The following is a 21,616-nucleotide window of genomic DNA, read 5'->3' on the forward strand; positions in this document are numbered from 1 at the left end:
GACCGAACACTCCCAAACTTCCTGGGCGGGAAGGGGTGTCTCCATGGAGAAAAGATATTCCCACAAAGGAAAAAAGTTTTAAAAATATGGCTACCTTCCCCAATTCAGAATTTACTGTGTGTTGATTTCAGAATAGGGGTAAGGATCACATCTATAGGAAGCCTATTCCATATGTACCTATTCTCAGTATAAATCTTGAACTTCTATCTATCCTGTCTTAACGAGGTCCCATCTATTGCTTCTATATTTCGATGGGCAATGATTTTGCTCACCAAGCCTTGGTATAGCTATGACTAAATGTTTTTGAAAACATAATATATAGCTGAGCATTCTTCACCTTCACAAAAAAAGGCAAGGAGAAACTGCCTGTGTGTTGGATGGTCCTTTAGATGGGAAATTTCTTGTTCCATTTGTAAAAAAGTGGGAAAAGGGTGGAGCGTTCACAGGGATAACATATAAAGTCAGTGGGGGAATTAATCATGTTGCCACTTCAAAGAAAGCACACTAATTTTATATAAGTGCTCAAGAACTATGATCCACACCCTTTGTGCTCATTGGGCAGTCATCACCAATTTTAAAAAAATGCTTTTCTGAGCGTATCCGCTTGTCAACCCACCTCTCCAAAAATTAGTTTAGCAGCTGTATTTTTCTAAAGTCAAAGAATCTGCACACAGTGCAGACAAACTCCTAACAATCTGTCACACGCTTCATCTAGTTACATGCAGCGTCATTATACTTGCCACAGCAGACCATCTTTTGGAAAACACACAAATGAGTCCCATTCACTGGAAGAAAACTGCTACTGTGAAAAACACAAATTTGTTTGCGGAGCAGAACCAGAACAATGTTGCACCCACCTGGTAATGTTTGTCCTTCTGGTCATCCATTTGTATTTTGATTTTAAGAAACACCATCTATTTCCTGAACTACTATCACTTTTCCTGTCATCTGTCTATCCACAATCTACTACTTTCCCAGTTTTCAGATTTCCTCATAGCCGGAGCAACAGCAAGACCTGCTCTGCATCGCTGATTTTTTCCCTTTCCTCAAAGTACTCTTTTCTTTCTCTTTTCCCCTTGCTTTCTTTGAGTGTAATTTGTTTATTTCCAAGACCATGTCAAGGTGTCAGAGCTCTGCTTAGTTTTGGGTGCCAAGACATCAATCATGAAACAATACATAATGATCTAAGGCACAAGCCTTCAGTCATCAATTCAACAAATATACTGCAATACAGTTTTCTAAGGCATGAGCTCCATATATGTACATTATGGGCCCAATTCGCGAATATACACTTAGACCTGAAATCCAGGTTTAGACCTGAAGTCTAAGTGCCTATTTCAGAAAGGTAAATTGAGACTTCAGATCTACGTTTACCTTTGTGAATTGGGCCCTTAGACTTCTAATCTAAACGTAGACTTTGGGTCAAAATTTGCATGTGTTAACTGGGCCCTAAATATATAGCCCACTGTTGTGTATCATAGATCTCAATATTCTAGGGGAGTTGTCTTTAAATAAGACTGCATTAGGAGATTGTCGTTTGCCATATCCCTCAGTCGTTCTTTTAAATTATTTGGTTGTTTTGAATTGTGCCAGTATGGAGCCTTGTGATCAATTTTATGTCTGGCCTAGCTCATACAGATATATCCCTGTTTGGACAAGCGAGAGGCAAGCCTTGAGATAGTGAGTATCATCTACTAGTCATACCTGTAGGTCGACCTGATTATAAATGGTGTACTCATGAATGTGAAATTCCTTGAATCCTCAGTGTGCTTTAAAGGTCTACCGCTGATAATGAATATCACTGGAAAGGGGTTGGAACTTTGTGGTATGCTTTATGTGATTATTAAGTGGAAGAATATTTGACAACTCATCTGGACAGGCCGATGCTGATCGGCCATTGATTCAGGTGAACCTTTCCAGGATGTTTCCCGCTAAACCCAGGAGTAGTGTGAAGATGGAGAGAAAATCTTGATTGATGGTCAGTTGTGTTAAAAATCTCCAGCAGGTTGTTGAATTCAATAGAAGTTTGACTAATCCCTGAATAAATTTAGAGATTGGAATTAGGCAGATTATAATATTTTTTTCAACTGTTTGGAGCTGTATAGCTCTCCGACGCCTGCAGGGTTCCACACTATCAGCTGATGAATTAAGCTAATTGAGCAGATTTTGAGACAACAGTCTTAGCTCATCAAAGCAGTGGACGGTCATGGCTAGAGGAGCAGCATTCTAAGCCTTCAATGAGTGGCCTAAGGGTAAGTAACCTTTCCAACAGTGAACGAGCCTCTGGAGAAGCAGTTTATCCGATACTGGAGGAACAGCCCCTGGTGACATCTGTAGTCATGATGGGCCTACATATAGATCTGTAGCTCTTCTGTTCGCTTCTCTTTAGACTACATAGTGTCATTGGTGATGTGGAGCTGGGACAGCCTGTGAATGGTAGTTGGTAATCTGTGATTGGAGGGATGTGGAGCAGTTAAGTGCTAAGAGGCATGGATGTCAATTACAATTAGCCAGTGGTAGCCGCTGCTTCCACCTTCCTGCTCCTTGGAACCGCTGGGCTTAGTCTGGCTACCCCTAGTCGCAGAACTCAAGAAAGCACTGGCCAGACAAGATGCATCTCTGACAAAACTGTTTATAACTCTGTAATGTGTATTTCATGTCCTTCCTTTGACTTAGCAGGAAGGAGCAGGATTTTGAGATGCTAATGGTGGGGCAAGGATTATCCTAGTGAAGTAATCTGGAGAAGGGGTAACATGAATTAAGTTTGGCTACCCTTGGCATTTTGGTAAACGTTGGTCTATGCTGATATAATGTAGGTGATGAGAGGGAACTGAAGGAATGGGTTGCTAGTTGGAGCCTAAACATAGCGTGTGCACTGAATGAAGCCAGTGTCGACAGCGACCTAGAGAGTGGGAGTGTCATGATACATGAACAATTCAGGAGCTAACTGGCGTTTGTACATTTGAAAAGCTTAGAAAACACTGTCACAAAGCTTTTGAAAAGAGTAAAATGTCGGGTTAGCTTAAAATCAACTAATAAAAACGTGCTGCTAATGAAATGCTTTATCATTTACACCTTAAAGCGCTCTAATGGAACCTGCTGCTACACAAGTCAATGTTATTTATCGCCCTCAGAAGGATGAGAGGCTCAATGGACCTGCTGGAGAACTAACCTGTGGCCTTCAGGATGCACAAAGATTTCGGCAGTGGGTGTCGTGTCCCACATGTCTATTTTCTTTCAATATTCTGGTATTGCGTCCCAATTGGATTTCATCGTGCTAAGATTCCAACAATAGTACCATGTGGGGCTCGGGGCTGGACTCAAGGCTGAGTCAGTGGAAAATGTTGGGTGTTTTGGAGGGCGCATTCTGGTATTAAACATGGGGGGTGCTCCAGAATGCTGCAGTGCAGGCTATAGGCACTCAGCTAATCCCTCAGGATCCCACTCATGAGATGCATATCAAATATACATACAGTGTTTTGAAACATTGGGAGCAGCAATGGTTGAACAATTTTCTCTAATCAACAAATTTGCGTCATTAGATCGGAAATTAAGTTTGTACTCATTTGATGAATATTATGGAGACAATAGGTATAGTCTCCAATGAGTGTGTAATGGTGTAGGTAAGTTGCACATTAAATATTTTTGACTCTTCCATTCCACATTAAATCTTTTTGACTCTTCCATAACATTGAATTGGCAGGTCTGAATATTTGAGACAAACTCTTGATCTTGCTGACAAACAAACCAAACAATTCTGCTCTTCTTGAGCTGCCAGTGGAATGAGTCATTATTGACTCCTTTACCATCATATTTCAATCACATAACCTCAAGGGCATCAGGGGAATTAACTGTATAGGCTGCAATCATTGTTGACATTTTGAATCCACCGTCTCAAAATGCATCACAAAGCCTTTTCTGTAAGTAGTTCAGTCTTACTGTCCACACGTCATGAATTTCCAAGGTTAAGATATGCTTACTGAAGGAGAGAGGTACGAGAACCAGCGCCATGGTTTCTAGGTGAGTAATTCACACTTAGGCCCAGATTTATAGTTTTTGGTGCAAAACTTCACTAGCGCAGTTTTGTGTCAAAAACTTTACCGCCAGCTTGCGTCATTCTCAGACGCATGCCATGCCGGCGTCATATTTATTGAATGGTGCAAGCCGCCTGTAAGGCCTGGTCAGTGTCTTGAAAAACGACGCTAGCGGGTGGGAGTGGTGGTAGGGAAGGAGGAGGTTGTGCCTTAAAAAACTGAGGTTGGCCTGGTTAGAGGCAAAAAAATGCCTCTGACCAGACTAGCTCCATTTCCTGGCGCACAACCACCAAAAACATGACTCCTGTCTTAGGAAAGACAGGAGTCATGACCACCACCCCAATGGCCAGCACAGGGGACAAGTGTCCCCTGGGCATGGCCATTGCAGCCTGTGCCATGCAGAGGGCCCCAAGTTAGGGCCCAATGACACTTTAAAAACTACTGAAAGCATACTTACCCATACTTACCCTACTTACCTGGAATGGGGTCCCCCATCCTGTGGTGTCCCTCTGGTGTGGGCGGGGGTGTTCCTGGGATGTGGGGTGGGCACCTGTGGACCCATTCCATGGTGTCTGACCGTGGAAATGGCTCCACAGGTCCCTTAACGCCTGGTATGACCCAGACGTTAAATAATGGTGCTAAGCAAGCTTAGCATCATTATTTAGCCTCGCCTCCCACCCGTGCTTCATTTTAGCACGGGGATAAATATGGAGCTATGGTGTTAGCACCATTTTTGGGATGGGAACGGCTACCTTGAATCTCATTGACGCAAGCTAGGTTAACACATTCAAAAAATGGTGCAAAGTCCTATATTTTGGCATAAGCTGTGTCTAACGTCAAAATATAAATATGGAGTTAAGTTTTCACTGAATTTGCGTAAAAAAATATGACGCTAATTCAGCGCAAACAGAGTATAAATATGTCCCTAAATGTCAGAATAAGACACAACCACTTATTATAACTCTTTGAACTTGATCTTTGCCTCACACTTCATCTCCCCTGCAATGATTACTGCTCTACATCTTGTTCGATGACTATGTTCATCTTTTTGGAAACATTATCACCACAATGGGAGAGAGTCTCTTATGTGAACCTGAGATGCTCATTTCTGATCAAAGCTTGAAAAGGAAGTGGCTTGGTATTACTCTTGACAGAGTTACTTCAGAAATCCTGGTGTCTCATGGATTTCCAGGAGTAGGTAATGCTTACTCTCGGGCCTGAGTCATAAACATTTTAGTGACAGAATAGGTCTGAAGCAATTCACACCTAGGCCAGGAGAAAGACCAAACATTCACAGAAATACCATTAATAGGCAGGTTTTTGTTTAATGTTGTTTTTGTATGTCCTTGACAAAGAAGTAGGACTCATATGTTGAACAAATGTTATTGCTCTTTCGTCAGTGATTACAAAGTAACATACCTTTGCTATTTGAATTTTGCCACTTGATTTGTGACTTTTTTTACTTGTGACACAATTAGCGGCGTGTGGTATGAGAGATGACCTAGCACCGTGTGACCACATAAGTATGGGAGCCTTAACCAGGAACATAAGAGTACACCATAAAGGGTTATGACTGGTGAAAAGATAGCTATGTAGTTGCATGGGCCTGCAGGCTTGAGAGTTCTGTTATTTCAAGCTTAATTTTCTCATTAAACAGTAGTGTTTTAAAGGAAAATAAGGTCCACTAACTCAATCCAAGGCCCTGATTTATACCTTTTTTGCACCGCCTTTGCGTCATTTTTGACGCAAAAACAGCATAAACTTACAAAATACAATTGTACAATTTTTTCCACCACATTTGCGTCATTTGTTTACGCAAAAACGGTGTAAACTTACAAAATATAATTGTGTCTGATTTATGAAAAGTTTGCGCGGCCTTAGCAGCATTTTTTTTATGCAAAAGCGGCACAAACTTACAAAATACAATATTTTGTAAATATGCACCGCTTTTACATCAAAAAATAACGCTGAGGCGGCACAAACTTTTCATAAATCAGGCCCAATTGTAATTTGTACGTTTGCGCCGCTTTTGCATAAAAAAATGACGCTAATGCAGCGCAAAAAAACTATAAATCAGGGCCCTAATTTGTAGACAGAGCTCCTAGTTCTGACCTGACTTTTTTTCTTTGGATATCTTTCAGAATGATGATGGAAGTTTGGAGAAACACAATGCATTTCGAAACAGGACCCATGAAAATGGTGCTGCGGTGACGAATGATAAGGTAGGACTGGCTTTCTGTTTCAAGATTTGGAATTTTGGTTATTTTACAAAACAAAAACAACATGTTTATATATTGTTTTAACAAATACAGATTACCAAATTACAGACCAGGCAATTAGCCATGTATGTATTGGAACCAGAAATTACAAGAAAACCTCCCTTTACTTCCAAGTATCTGCATTCTTCACGGCTTCAGTATCAGCACTCCATGGCTACTAGAAGCAGAATAGGCTAAGCGGACTGCCGGGTCTGTCGTAGCGCCCCAGCCTCACTGCTGCTTAAGAACCGGGCCATGTTTTCAGTCTGCAGGAGCCTCATCATGTTTCCGATTGGCATTATAAACCTCACAGGCTCCTGATTGAAAGGCAGTTCTTTTCAAATGTTTTGGGCCTGACTGCTCAAAAATTTTGTTGTGAGATAGAGCAACTTACTTTTGCACCGCTCCTGGTTAAGGACCTGATTTAAAATTTGGCAGACAAGTTACTCCATCACAAAGAGGAGGCTGTGCTGGGCCACCCCTTTAACTTCGTGTCCAAGGTACTGTTCTTTTACTGGGCATTTGACTACTTATCTAGCTTATAATATATGTTGTGGTGGGGAAGAGAAAGGATGTAGAGTCAGTAAATGGCCCCCCGACTGCAAACAAAGGCCTCAGCTCAGTGGAGCAAACTGTGTTATGGATAGATTTGATAGCCTTTTAGTTGAAGTCAAAGAGATTCTTAATCCCCCAGATGACTCAGCCAAAGTTGCCTCACACAAACCCACCACCCCATGGCAAAGGGCAAAAGGCTGAAAAGGAGTGTTCCTGACATGTTCAGAAAGAAGAAGGCCTTGACTCAGACCTCCCCCCTTACTGTTAACTCTCTGGGTCCTGACCAGCCCTGTAGCAATGAAACCAAGAACTTTGAAGAGAATGTAGTGACTCTGGTTAACCCAGACATTCCTTGTGAAAATAGGTTTGCTGTTCTCTGCATGTCCCATCTTATAATGTCTCCCCAGACATAGCAAAACTAATTGAGGCAATTGAGGGGTTGAGGGACGAGGTCTGAGACCTGAGGTTGGTTATTAAGATCCTAGGAGGGAAAATAGATTAGGCTAATTCTCCTAAGGGGGTCCTAAAGACCCACATGTCTATTAAGACTCAGAGGGGAGGGGGGACACATCCTTGCATTAGACCCCCACCTCCTTAAGTGCACTCGGAAATAACACAAAATTCCCAAGCTGCTAATGAAATAAGGGCTCTTATGGCTCTGCCTACCCAACTAAAGAATTCAAATTATTGACCTGGTGAGCTATTACAAATGCAGTGGCATGAACATGGAGGGAGGAGATTGATTGATGGAGAAAAGTAGCACGAGGTGCCGCTTGACAAACCTAGAAATGTACAGGAAGGAACAATGATGGGAGTCCAAAGACTACCATAACTTTCGCCAACCATATCACTCAATTTGTCACCTAGGGAAAGGGTCAGGTGACTTGGGGGATCATGTATATAGGTCACACCACTCAGAACAGTGTCAGATGTTCCTGCATCAAGTTCCTAAGGGTAGTGAGGGATACTAGGAAGATAAGGACTCTCTAACCAATAAAGTCACCCATTCATTTAGGCAAGTAAAGGGGCGTCATTCAATTATTAAGAGTGGCATCTTAAGAGTTGAGCGGATTGTGATCTCTGGTCTCCCCTATGATGTAGTGAGAGTGGTCTTGAGGGACCAGAATGTGGTTGATGGCTTTTTTACTACGGATGCTTGTAGGATTTGTAGGGCTAATACTCAAATCCAAATTAGAAACAGACTTGATCCTGTAATGCAGCACATCCTCAGATTCAAAGGCGTTGGTTCAGGTTAGCACAGCAGGCTGGGAGATGTAGATTTCCTACACAATTCCATTGCAGATTTCCCAGGTAAAGCCCAGGGTGGGCATGGGCCTTGGACTTAGAGCCCAAGGGAAAGCCAAGCCTGGGGGTGATGGGAGAAGGGAGCCCTGACACTGGCATCAGGATATCGAATTCCTTGGAGTCGAATGGGGGAACCGTTCTCTTGATGGCCCCCAAAGGCCTAAACAGGCCTCCTGCACAGGAAGGGGTTCATGTCCCTTGCGACAAGGAAGTTTTCGTTGAGTATGTTACTAAACCATCAAAAATCCTGTCATGGAATGTGGCTGAAATATGTAACAAACTGGGGGGACACAGACAGGGGGCAGCTAATAGATCAAAATGTCATCTGCCTCTTTCAGGTGACATGGAGTGTTGTACCTATGATTAGGAATGTGTATACCTCATTCTGTATTAATGCAATAGGGTCACTTAAGGGAAGACCTTTGGGGGAATTGAAGACATGGGTGAGGACAGAACTACAGTGTACAGTAAGAGTTTTACCAACTAATTCATAGGATGTGCTTGCTGTAAGGGTAGACTTTTGCAGTGGCAACTCCTTAGTGTTGATCAATGTGTTTAATCGAGTCAATGGGAAAAAGAAGAGTTCCAAGCCATAAGCGTTTTAGAGGATTTGCTTTCAGTTTATAAGGGTAATGGGGAGATGATAGTGGCAGGTGACATGAATTCCACCTTCGAACCCCTTATACCATTCTATCAGGATATGTTAGCTGAAGAAGACACAAAATGGGGAGTCCCTCCTAAGAGATCTGCCATCTGTAAAATGGTCTTTGAGGGCTGCACAGCTGCTTGCGTTATAAACTTTGATTTGAGAGCAGCAAATGTCAGAACTAAGGGCCAGATTTGTACTTTTTTTGCGCTGCATTTGCTTCATTTTTTTACGCAAAAGCGGCACAAACGTACAAAATCTAATTGAATTTTGTACGTTTACGCCGCTTTTGCATAAAAAAATGACACAAATGCAGCGCTAAAAAAGTTTAAATCAGGCCCTAAATCTGATGTTGAAGGCAAATGCATTTTCAATGGGCCTAGCCATACTAATTGCATTGATTATTTCTTAATTAATTTAAAGGCTGGTTTGTCGAGCTGGACATGGTGGTCACTGAGAGGACAGACAGTGATCATAATGCCCCTAGTCTGTCATTATTGGGCACCTTTGGTAATGTTTCACCAATCCAGGGATCTTGACAAGTCGGGGACATTGAACTCTCTAACAATGGAAAAAGCTTTACATGGGGATGGGTTGAAAAACATCTGGAGACCCTGGAGATAGTGACTACTACAGCCAAAGAGATGGTTTTAGCCTTGAATAATCTGGCCCTAGAGGATAGAGGCTGTCTCCTGGCAAAGGCTCATGAGTCATTTTCCACTACTATAAGGGACCTCCTGGCGCAAGATGTTAAGCGGAGGCATAAAAAACAGAGCGAGGCCCCTTGGTATTCCAAAGACGGCAGAATGGACAAATCACATTTACTTGCAGCAGCCAGATCTAAGAATAGGCCACACTTGGTGCAGTGAAGGGCCCATTACAAAAAGGAACTGAAGATTGCAAAAAAAGCTTGAGAAGATGCACTTTGGGATGGGCTGTCTCAAGCCATTATGGCAAGGGATAATGCTAGCTTTTGGGCATCCCTTGCAGAAAAGGTCAATGGTGATAAAAAGTCTGTTGGGTACCATGTGCGACCCCAGGATTGGGTACTCCATTTCAGCAATCTATATGGTTTTGAGGCTGGTGTATCACGGACAGGCATTGATCCCTAATTGGTTATTAAACTAAAAGAACCTAATACTCTAGTGTTTGATTTGGGAGAGACTGAAGAGGCAATAAGGTCCAGTTTATTGAAAAAAGCACCGGGTGCCGATTGGATCCTAAATGAGCTTTTTAAATCCAATCTTGAAATTTGGTGTCCTTGCATGAACTATCTTCCTAATGCCATTCTGAATGGCCTGCAGATCCCTGAAACCTGGTACACCACAGAGATCATCTTCATTTATCAGAAGGGAAAGTATAGCAGCCTAAGCGATTACCGACCAATTAGTTTAATAGACACCTCACAGAAGATTTTTTTGTAGGTAAGCTCTGGCACATTGTCTAGGCTGGATCAAATTAAAAAATGTATTATCCGAATTTTAGACAGGGTTCAGAAGTGGTACCAGTATGATTGATCAAATCTTCCCTTTCAGTTTTCTATTTGGAAGACTGCAACGGTCAACATGGGTCCTCTCTTTGTTACCTTTGTTGACCTATGTACAGCCTTCGACTTGATCCCCAGGTCTTTGGTATGGTCCATGTAAGATAAGATGGGAATTCTGCCCAACCTACTTGCAATCTTGGCATGAAGATAATTAAGCAAGAGTCAGGTGGGGGGATATGGGGCAGAAGACCTCTCCCATAAGCATCCAGAAGGGTGTTTGGCAGAGATGGGTCCTAGCCCCACTCTGTTTTCACTGTATAGTAATGTAGTAGTGAATCAGCTGAACAGAGATAGTTGTGATGCCCCCAAGGTGGGAGGCAGGAGAGTGCCTGTCTTGCTTTTTCCCGGATGACACTCTCTTGATCTCCAAATCACGCAAGGGACTCCAGCAAGTTGTGGATGATTTTAACATTTTTTGTAATGAGCTTGGGTTGGAACTTAATGGTTCCAAAACAAAATGTATGACCTTTAATCATGCTAGAAGTAAGAAGTATAAATGCTAACTGCACTTGGATGCATACCTAATTGAGCAGGTCTCAAATCTTGATGCTTTGAGGGTGAAGGCTGACATCAGATTTAGAATGGTCCATGCAGGTGCAAAAATCGGCCTGTTTGCTGGCCCACTGCTCGACAAAAGTAACAAAGATTTTATTAGAACTCTTTCTAAGAAGGCTGCACCAGTGATAGAAATCAATAACGTAAAAGCACCAGGAGCCGTTTTGTATGGTGCTAAAATCTGGGGCCATGCAAAATGTAGCATTTTACCATCAGCAGAAAACAGATTCATTACGTCCCTTTTTTCTTTCCCAAAGGGCACACCAATGATCCCACTATAACATGATCTGGCTTTCAAGAAAATCTCTCTGAAAGCTGAGCTTAGACCTTTACTTTATTGTACAGGAAATGAACCTCTCCTGCCCTAGGAGCATACAGGGAACCCCGACGGGACCTCCTGGCCTTACCTAGGACCCAGGACATTCCATGGTTTGAGCATGTTAGGGCTAGGCTTAGGAAGCTGGGGATGGAGAGGTTTTGGGTGACATCAGAGGAAATTGGCTCCATCTCCAGAATGTTGATCAAATCAGCATACTAGAAGTATGTTGATGCAGAATTGGTTCAGAGTAGCGAGGGCTCCCTTATCCTGGAGTTTATGAATTTTAGAATCATGCCAAAATACCAGATGACGATTGATGAGATCACCACCCCCTTTAGCCTGGAAACTCTTCCTCCAATTCAAGTACCAGAGTCTCTCTATTATAACCTATTGTGCTAAGTGGACCAACAAGAAAAGCAGTACTGATGATTGCCATACCATATTAGACTTTCTATTTTTCTGCCCGGTTTTTAAATGCAGTGGAACTTTATCCACTTTGTTGCACTTTATTACACAATGCCTTGTGGCACCATGTTTGCCATGCTCATTTTAAAGTAGAGAATTACGCATGAAATGCATGAATCATCTGTGTTTACGCCCTAAAATGTAAAGAAACTTGTGCATTTGTGATGTATTTGATAATACTGCTCACACCCAGGCCTGCCTGACCTTTGTTATCCTAGAAAGTTTAGAACCAAAGTCAGCAAAGAGGAATATTAGACAAAGCAGACATCCTCAACCACCAGTCTGGTACTACCGATAAAAGTAGCACCTTCAGAACCTCTTATCAAAACAGCCATGGACCTGTGGAGGATTCGGACTGTCCTGCTGTCTGAAGAAGGACGATTGGACCTGCTTGCCTTGAATCAAGACCTCCCAGAAGCAACTCCAAGGGTCAGTTGGTTGGCCTCCTGTTTGAGTTACAGGGATATAACACGCTTCAAGAGGCCTCCCTCCAGCTGGACCTACCTGGGCCTGCCTGAGCCTTGCTGCTGCCTCTGCTGGAGTGTCTTTGAATTCGGAAGAGGTGCCACCCAGGACTTGGAACCTTTGAAAGCCTCAGAGTACACTCATCATAAAAAAAAGGTGAAGAGACAGACGTTGTGGGCTCCTTACGACCTAAAAGTGACCTCTTCACACCAAAATTGCCAACAAACACAAAACTCCAGCGGTACCTGCACTTTGTGCCAAAAGCAGCCATCATGACAAGCACCAATGCAAGACTCCTGCGAGACCTGCACTTTATAGACACAGCCTACGTCTACCGCCAGTGCCAAGCTACAGCATTGAATGGCTTTTCACGCTGAAGCAGCAGCCGCAAGCTACGCCCAATGTGCTCCTTGCAACCCCTGCAAAAACAAACACCACCTCCTCGTCCATACTTCAGAATTTAACTCTCCAGAGGAACGAACTTGGTCCCTGCATCTGGCCTGCATTCCAAATCGGTTTGGCCTGAATTTGTGGCTTTGCCCCAGTTCTGTGCAACCAGTTGACCGTGAGTGGTGCTTTGTGCTTTTTGGTGCTATTTTCACCTAAAACTTTTAAAAATCATATCTTCGGGTGTACTGGCTGAATTTCTGTTATTTGGTATCATTTCATTTATTAAATTGGAATTGTCTGTTTCTAAAATGGTTTTGGATTTTTCATGCGTTGCCTTTTGACTTTATTACTGTTTGAGTGCTGCATAAATACTTTACACATTGCCTGTAAGGCAAGCATGACTGATTTTGTGACAAGCATAGATAAACCCAGATTTATTTTGTGACTTTTTTGGTGCACCCTCAGGAGGATTGAGTTTATTATTTGAATGGGGCTTTCACCCTTCTCGACTAATAACCCAATTTCTTACAGAGATTTTATCAAAAAAGCAGGTCACATCTAAAGACGGACTGTTTCATGCCGCTTTTGTTTCTATCAGCTTGTACTGTGTGGGCACTCTTGTCATCATTAAGGATTGTAGTGATGCTTTTTAGGCAAGAATCCACACATAATTGATTTGTTATTACTCATAATTATAATATCAGGTTTGTTGAACAGAAGGGGTTACACTGGCCCGCTTTCACTTAAACTTGAGCTTCCTCTCTTTGTGCTTTTTTCACTTTTCCTTTTTTCTTCACCTGCTGGCGGAGTGCCTTTCTTCAGCATTTGAGAATTCAAGCTTTCCACATTCCTGGAATGGAATTACGTGCGTATCCCAGTACTCACAAATTATACCTCGTGATGCGGAGGTGAGCCCATGGTCCGTGGTCTGTGTCTGGGCTAGCTTGGGGTGCTTGAGTACTGTGGTAAAGGCCTAGTCAGTCATTGGTGCCTCACTTGTGCCTCAGTGGGCGGTCCACATCCACGGCAAGGGGTCCATTACTGTGCTGGCTTGCTGGGTGAGGTCCTTCGTCACAGTCGAAAATATCCCAGCAACCTATCAGTGCTGTGATGCCGGCTGATGCTCCCGCGCCCTTCCCTGCCCTCTACCACCTCCATTCCTTAACCTCTAAGAAAATGATGCCCTGGTAGTAAAATTTGGTTGATGAGGGAAAGGAATACAGACCTTGTTTGGGAAAGGTTATTAGTCAATCAGACAGTTTTTTTTGTTTTTTTGTTTTTTTTTACCAGAACTATTACGTGTAACTTTTCCCACAAATGATGATTGAGTGCAGCGTGGTAGGGAGTGTCCACTACCAGGAACTTTTGTTATTTAAAAATTGATTTTTAGCTAGGCTAATTATTGATCAGAGTCGAGTGCCGGTGGTTTTTCTAGTTATATCCACTCTCTCCTCGTTTAAATCAACAAACGGAACAAAGGTTGGGTTAAACGAATGTGTGTGTGTTTTAGATTAGACTGTTCTCGCTTTGTTCACATGGCTGCCTTAAAGCAACAAAGCTGCACACAAAGTGCAAAAAAATGGCTTCATTGCTCTCTGCCAATGCACCTTTCACTGTTTGTCTTTGTGACAAACATTGAACTGATTTCCTACATTGATCTATACAGACAAACACACCCACTGTTAGTAATCCGTGTCGTTTTGTGGTTTCCAAACCCTCTTACAGTTTAGTTGATTTAGACCCACGCCCATCAGCACATGGTGGTTCGTCGCTGTGACTTCGTGGCATTCGGTGCAGTGTCACCTACAAGAGGTTTTGGATGGCTATCGGATCTTTTATAGTCAACACCTAGGAGCAGATGTACTTAAGTATAGCGCAACGCAGCTAAGCAACCAAATGTGCTGCTCTGTGCTGTGCAACGGGGACAGAGCAGCTCAGAGCCATATTTACTAAATATAACCTGTTGCTGCTTCCCCCCCCCCCCCCCCCCCCCCGCACTGGCGCACGGACAGGCTGCCTGACACCACACGCACACCTTTGCACTATTGTATTACGTCTAGCATCAGTTTGGTACTCGAATTACACTCTCCCAGTACAAAACCTATGGCGAGACAATTTTTAAACCAACTCATACTCCGGATGTGCGCTGCACAGTGCAGCGCGTATGTAGTGTGTTAACTGGTTAGAAAAATTAATATATAGCTCAAATTTGTGCCTGCCTCAGGGATGCGTTTTTTTTAACGCAAATCCCAGTCTGGCAGTACCACCCACATAACACTCCTTTAAAGCAAAGTGATATAAAGCAAAACAAAGTTTATTTTGCGCTTAAAAAGAACATTTTTCTAGTACATGAAAGTATCTGCAAAATAAATACCCTTTCAAGACTTTTGTATAATTTTGCGTTACTGTGTAGCAGCTCAAAGTCTTAATCATTCTGCTCGCTGTGGTTTGGGTTTTGAGGCGAAGGAGCTGTCATACCTCTGGGGTTGGATGAAGCATTCCTGCAGTAGATTGGTACTTTCGGCTTTTCTTTTTGTTCCCCACTGCTTTCAGTCTGACTCGAAGCTAGATTCAGGGTGGGGGATGAGCCTATCCCCCCTCCTTAGTTTTTATACCTGTCTTAATGCTTGGGGGATGATCAATTATAGTTTTAGAGGGTTAACATTTTATCACTAATTTCCAAATTATTATTTGGACTTGCATGGGTAATGTACAGAGTAAGATGGGAAAACATGATCAAATTGTATAACCCTAAACGGGCCTCGCTCGGTTACTCTGCTGGGTCTCAACATAGACTGTGTGCACAGATGAGTCGCATGCCCTTTGAAGGAGCACTGACAAAAAATCGGAACCAGTGCTTAATTTGTTCTTGTTGCTTCCGGTGCTGAGCACCGGCACTTATTTGTGAGGACCGGGGCTTATTCTTCAGCCTCAAGCCTTTGCTGCGAGCAAAAGACACATATGAGAAAGACGGAAGAAGGAAAAACTAGAAAGCGTCATAAAGGGAGAAAGTAGAAAGTTGCAGGATGAGCTGAAGGGGCAGCGGTGGCCATAAATGGATTGAAGAGGCCCGAGATGGCTTCAGGATTACGCACCCTCAGTATTCAGTGCTGGCAGATTTCATGTGTTTAACAGAAGGGCTTTGAGCACCAGCACCTCTTTATTTACAAATTAAGCACTGATCGGAACCAAAAATATGTGTGGGTAGGATATCATGTCAAAAATATCGAGGACAAAAATATTATGAAGGTGAGTATAGATTTACTATTCCTAACTCCACATCCACGCACCTTGAAGATACATATATTGTCAATGAACATATATGTGGAGCTGTATACAGTAAAACTTTGCATATCTATAGAAACTTACCTTCACAATACTTTTGCCTTAAATATTGTTGACACAATATTTAGTCCTGCAATACTTTTCGTTCCGGTATTGTGTCTCAACACCTGGAAGATGGTGTCAGGGTGCAGTCGAACCATGTGCTGCTGTTCCCCAATTTAGTGTTGATTTGCACGTTCCCCAGAGATTGCCCTCCTCTACGCATTGGCAGACCTGCATCATCAGGTGATGGAGTAAATCAAAATCAGGCAAGGGTATTTTCTGACCTAGATGGTTTTTATTTCTGCCTAATACACGGGCGCTCATTTTCTGAACAAGAGAATATTACTTGTATTTTGTTCTTCTTTGCAAGGATTAGAAATGAAATGCCCACATTGCCCCTAGGAGGAGAAGGTTGGAGGGTCACTAACACCATCAAACCTCACTGTACACATGGGTGTCGAGAACCTATGTGTACGTACATAGAAGGTGAATTTTTGATACCTCCCTAAAATAACCTGTCTGCATGTTGATTTCTTGGCGCTTTATATCTTTATAGAGACCCACCTCCATGGTACTCTTGAGTTCCCTTGCACACGCATCCTAGAGTGGGCAAAGCAGTTTTTCACCACAGAGAGGCTGTTACAACATAGAAAGTTTTTATTCGAGAATACATGACGTGGATGTTGTCTTGAATAGGGTTAAAATCCAGTGCTTAGTTTGAGGTGGTGGTTGCCGGTGGGGGCACCGGCACTTATTTTTGGGGTTCGGCACTTATTTTTTCTGCATCAGATATTTAATAATAGTAAGATAAGGAGAAACTTGCAATGAAAGAGGAGGAGGAGAAAGACGGAAACTCCACTACAAAGGGAGGAAACAGGAGTGCAAGAGTGAAATAAAGGAGGAGAGTGGATTAGTAGAAAAGAGGCCTGAGGTGAACTCATTTGTTATTTGGGGCGCTGACATTTAATTGCACCGCCGGGACTTCTGACCAGGGCTGGGAACTGGCACTGTTCCATTTAGAAACTAAGCACTGCTCAAATCTGCATTGTGCTATTTGCTAAAACAGATTTGCTACAAGAGTTAGGAGGGTTGAACAATTGTTTTCAATTTAATGATTACATTTTGCATCCGTTGGATGCCATTCTTTTAAATTTCCCCAAATAGGTTTTTCAAGTGTTTCATCCCTTTTATTAACACCCTTTAAGGAAACACATTAAACAGAGCTTTCATGCCATATTCATAATGAAATATAACACTTTTCCATTTAAAATGACATTTAAAAGCGAAATAATGAATATTTCATAGTGAACGAATTAACTGGTAGATAAATGGCGCCTTCACCTTTTCATGGGGAATTTTATATACTGCAAAGACTCTCATGGGTGGGTAGCGCCTACTTCTAGACACTGTACCCGCTGTGTCACATCTGGTTTTCTTCAAGCTAAAATAAGGCCTCTGTTTGACTCGTTTCATTGACATCCCGAGTTAAGAGCTTTTTCGAAAATACGTTTTATTTCTACAATACCTCCTTAGCTAAACCTACAGAAATCAGAGGTAACCCTAAATATAAAAGGGAGCTTTCGTGCCCTGTCTTGCATGGAGCAGAGGCGGCAAAACTGTCTGTATTTCTGACTGAATACGAAGCCAAGGGCTACTTTGCTTCTGTTCCTGTTATAGTAGTTTCAGGCCAAAGAGTCTGCCAGGTGGTGTTTTGTTCTTTCTCTTAACATTTCCTGTTTTGTACCAAAATGTTTGCAAATGAGCAGCTACTTTGTCTGTCAATGGGGTAGCGCGCAGAACCGACCTCACAGCCAGCCGCAGACCGACGCTCCTCCTGTAGCCCTCCAGAGTCCAGGATTTATCAGTCTGGAGCACTTGACGGGCTGTCTGAGGAGGCCTAAATCACCTACGTCAGGCTCCTCTCATCAGGGCGAAACCTGCATTCGTTTCCACGTTTACATGCTGGCCTCATGCATCATACGACAATCGCACTTCTGTCCCAAGAGCACTCCAAGGCGCTCGCCGTGGGGCAGGACTTCAATGGGATTTATTAGGATCTCATGACAACTCTTAATTTCCTATGAATGCCATTTCGCAGTGTGAGTGCAACGTATATAAATAAATATTCCAAAATTTAGGGTGAGTTCAGCAACTAACAATATTTGGGCTTACCACACAGGAAAAAGATTGGCTTGGCTTCTGTGCAATTGAGCGAGAAACAGACTTAATAACGCCAGGGAAACCACGGAAGCCTCCTGTAGGAGGCTGGACTGGCTTGTAGTGAGTACCAAGGGGTACTTACACCTTGCACCAGGCCCAGTTATCCCTTATTAGTGTATAGGGTGTCTAGCAGCATAGGCTGATAGATAATGGTAGCTTAGCAGAGCAGCTTAGGCTTAACTAGGAGACGAGTGAAGCTCCTACAGTACCACAAGTGTCATATGCACAATATCATAAGAAAACACAATACACAGATATACTAAAAATAAAGGTACTTTATTTTTATGACAATATGCCAAAAGTATCTCAGTGAGTACCCTCAGTATGAGGATAGCAAATATACACAAGATATATGTACACAATACCAAAATATGCAGTAATAGTATTAGAAAACAGTGCAAACAATGTATAGTTACAATAGGATGCAATGGAGACACATAGGGATAGGGGCAACACAAACCATATACTCCAAAAGTGGAATGCGAACCACGAATGGACCCCAAACCTATGTGACCTTGTAGAGGGTCGCTGGGACTATTAGAAAATAGTAAGGGTTAGAAAAATAGCCCACCCCAAGACCCTGAAAAGTGAGTGCAAAGTGCACTAAAGTTCCCCAAAGGACATAGAAGTCATGATAGGGGAATTCTGCAGGAAAGACACAAACCAGCAATGCAACAACGATGGATTTCCAGTCGAGGGTACCTGTGGAACAAGGGGACCAAGTCCAAAAGTCACAAGCAAGTCGGAAATGGGCAGATGCCCAGGAAATGCCAGCTGTGGGTGCAAAGATGCTGCTACTGGACAGAAGAAGCGTAGGTTTCTGCAAGAACGACAAGGGCTAGAATCTTCCCCTTTGGAGGACGGATCCCTCACGCGGTGGAGAGTTGTGCAGAAGTGTTTTCCCGCCAAAAGACCGCCAACAAGCCTTGCTAGCTGCAAATCGTGCAGTTAGTGTTTTTGGATGCTGCTGTGGCCCAGGAGGGACCAGGATGTCGCCAATTGCGTCAGGGGACAGAGGGGGCGTCGAGCAAGACATGGAGCCCTCTCAGCAGCAGGCAGCACCCGCAGAAGTGCCAGAAACAGGCACTACGAGGATGCGTGAAACAGTGCTCACCCGAAGTCGCACAAAGGAGTCCCACGTCGCCGGAGAACAACTTAGGAGGTCGTGCAATGCAGGTTAGAGTGCCGTGGACTCAGGCTGGAATGTGCACAAAAGATTTCCGCCGGAAGTGCACGGAGGCCGGAGTAGCTGCAAAAGTCGCAGTTCCCAGCAATGCAGTCTGGCGTGGGGAGGCAAGGACGTACCTCCACCAAACTTGGACTGAAGAGTCACTGGACTGTGGGAGTCACTTGGACAGAGTTTCTGGATTCAAGGGACCTCGCTCGTCGTGCTGAGAGGAGACCCAAGGTACCGGTGATGCAGTTCTTTGGTGCCTGCGGTTGCAGGGGGACGATTCCGTCGACCCACAGGAGATTTCTTCAGAGCTTCTAGTGCAGAGAGGAGGCAGACTACCCCCACAGCATGCACCACCAGGAAAGCAGTCGAGAAGGCGGCTGGATCAGCGTTACAGAGTTGCAGTAGTCGTCTTTGCTACTATGTTGCAGTTTTGCAGGCTTCCAGCGCGGTCAGCAGTCGATTCCTTGGCAGAAGGTGAAGAGAGAGATGCAGAGGAACTCGGATGAGCTCTTGCATTCGTTATCTAAGGAATCCCAAGAGACAGAGACCCTAAATAGCCAGAAAAGAGGGTTTGGCTACCTAGGAGAGAGGATAGGCTAGCAACACCTGAAGGAGCCTATCAGGAGGAGTCTCTGACGTCACCTGATGGTACTGGCCACTCAGAGCAGTCCAGGGTGCCAGCAGCACCTCTGTTTCCAAGATGGCAGAGGTCTGGAGCACACTGGAGGAGCTCTGGGCACCTCCCAGGGGAGGTACAGGTCAGGGGAGTGGTCACTCCCCTTTCCTTTGTCCAGTTTCGCGCCAGAGCAGGGCTAAGGGGTCCCTGAACCGGTGTAGACTGGCTTATGCAGAAATGGGCACCAAATGTGCCCATTAAAGCATTTCCAGAGGCTGGGGGAGGCTACTCCTCCCCTGCCTTCACACCATTTCCCAAAGGGAGAGGGTGTAACACCCTCTCTCAGAGGAAGTCCTTTCTTCTGCCATCCTGGGCCAGGCCTGGCTGGACCCCAGGAGGGCAGATGCCTATCTGAGGGGTTGGCAGCAGCAGCAGCTGCAGTGAAACCCCGGGAAAGGCAGTTTGGCAGTACCAGGGTCTGTGCTACAGATCACTGGGATCATGGGATTGTGCCAACTATGCCAGGATGGTATAGAGGGGGCAATTCCATGATCATAGACATATTAAATGGCCATATTCGGAGTTACCATTGTGAAGCTACATATAGGTAGTGACCTATATGTAGTGCACGCGTGTAATGGTGTCCCCGCACTCACAAAGTCCGGGGAATTAGCCCTGAACAATGTGGGGGCACCTTGGCTAGTGCCAGGGTGCCCACACACTAAGTAACTTAGCACCCAACCTTTACCAGGTAAAGGTTAGACATATAGGTGACTTATAAGTTACTTAAGTGCAGTGTAAAATGGCTGTGAAATAACGTGGACGTTATTTCACTCAGGCTGCAGTGGCAGGCCTGTGTAAGAATTGTCAGAGCTCCCTATGGGTGGCAAAAGAAATGCTGCAGCCCATAGGGATCTCCTGGAACCCCAATACCCTGGGTACCTCAGTACCATATACTAGGGAATTATAAGGGTGTTCCAGTAAGCCAATGTAAATTGGTAAAATTGGTCACTAGCCTGTTAGTGACAATTTGAAAGAAATGAGAGAGCATAACCACTGAGGTTCTGATTAGCAGAGCCTCAGTGAGACAGTTAGTCATAACACAGGTAACACATTCAGGCACACTTATGAGCACTGGGGCCCTGACTAGAAGGGTCACAGTGACACATACAACTAAAACAACATATATACAGTGAAAAATGGGGGTAACATGCCAGGCAAGATGGTACTTTCCTACACAACCCCCCCCCCCCAAACGAAGGACAATAAGACTAGCCATGACCTGATGAGTCTTCATTGTCTAAGTGGAAATATCTGGAGAGTCCATCTGCATTGGAGTGGCTACTCCCAGGTCTATGTTCCACTGTATAGTCCATTCCCTGTAGGGATATGGACCACCTCAACAATTTAGGATTTTCACCTTTCATTTGTTTTAGCCAAAGTAGAGGTTTGTGGTCTGTCTGAACAATGAAGTGAGTGCCAAACAGGTATGGCCTCAACTTCTTCAGTGCCCAGACCACAGCAAAGGCCTCCCTCTCAATGGCAGACCAACGCTTTTCTCTAGGGGTCAACCTCCTACTAATAAAAGCAACAGGTTGATCCTGGCCCTCAGAATTAAGTTGTGATAGGACTGCCCCTACTCCTAATTCAGATGCATCAGTTTGGACATAGAATTTTTTAGAGTAACAAGGGCTTTTCAGGACAGGTGCAGAGCACATGGCCTGCTTCAGCTCCTCAA

General features: G+C 43.9%; 1 protein-coding gene across 1 annotated transcript in view; it reads left to right on the top strand.

The window, feature by feature from the left end:
• Positions 1-21,616, top strand: part of SLC28A3 (solute carrier family 28 member 3) — a 281,213-nt gene that overhangs the window by 68,439 nt on the left and 191,158 nt on the right. The window contains exon 2 of the mRNA XM_069229756.1: positions 6,176-6,256. Within this exon, the coding sequence (XP_069085857.1) occupies positions 6,176-6,256 (81 nt within the window). The remainder of the gene's footprint in view (positions 1-6,175; positions 6,257-21,616) is intronic.

Source organism: Pleurodeles waltl, chromosome 1_1, assembly GCF_031143425.1.
Source record: "Pleurodeles waltl isolate 20211129_DDA chromosome 1_1, aPleWal1.hap1.20221129, whole genome shotgun sequence".
NCBI classification, from domain to species: Eukaryota; Metazoa; Chordata; class Amphibia; order Caudata; family Salamandridae; genus Pleurodeles; species Pleurodeles waltl.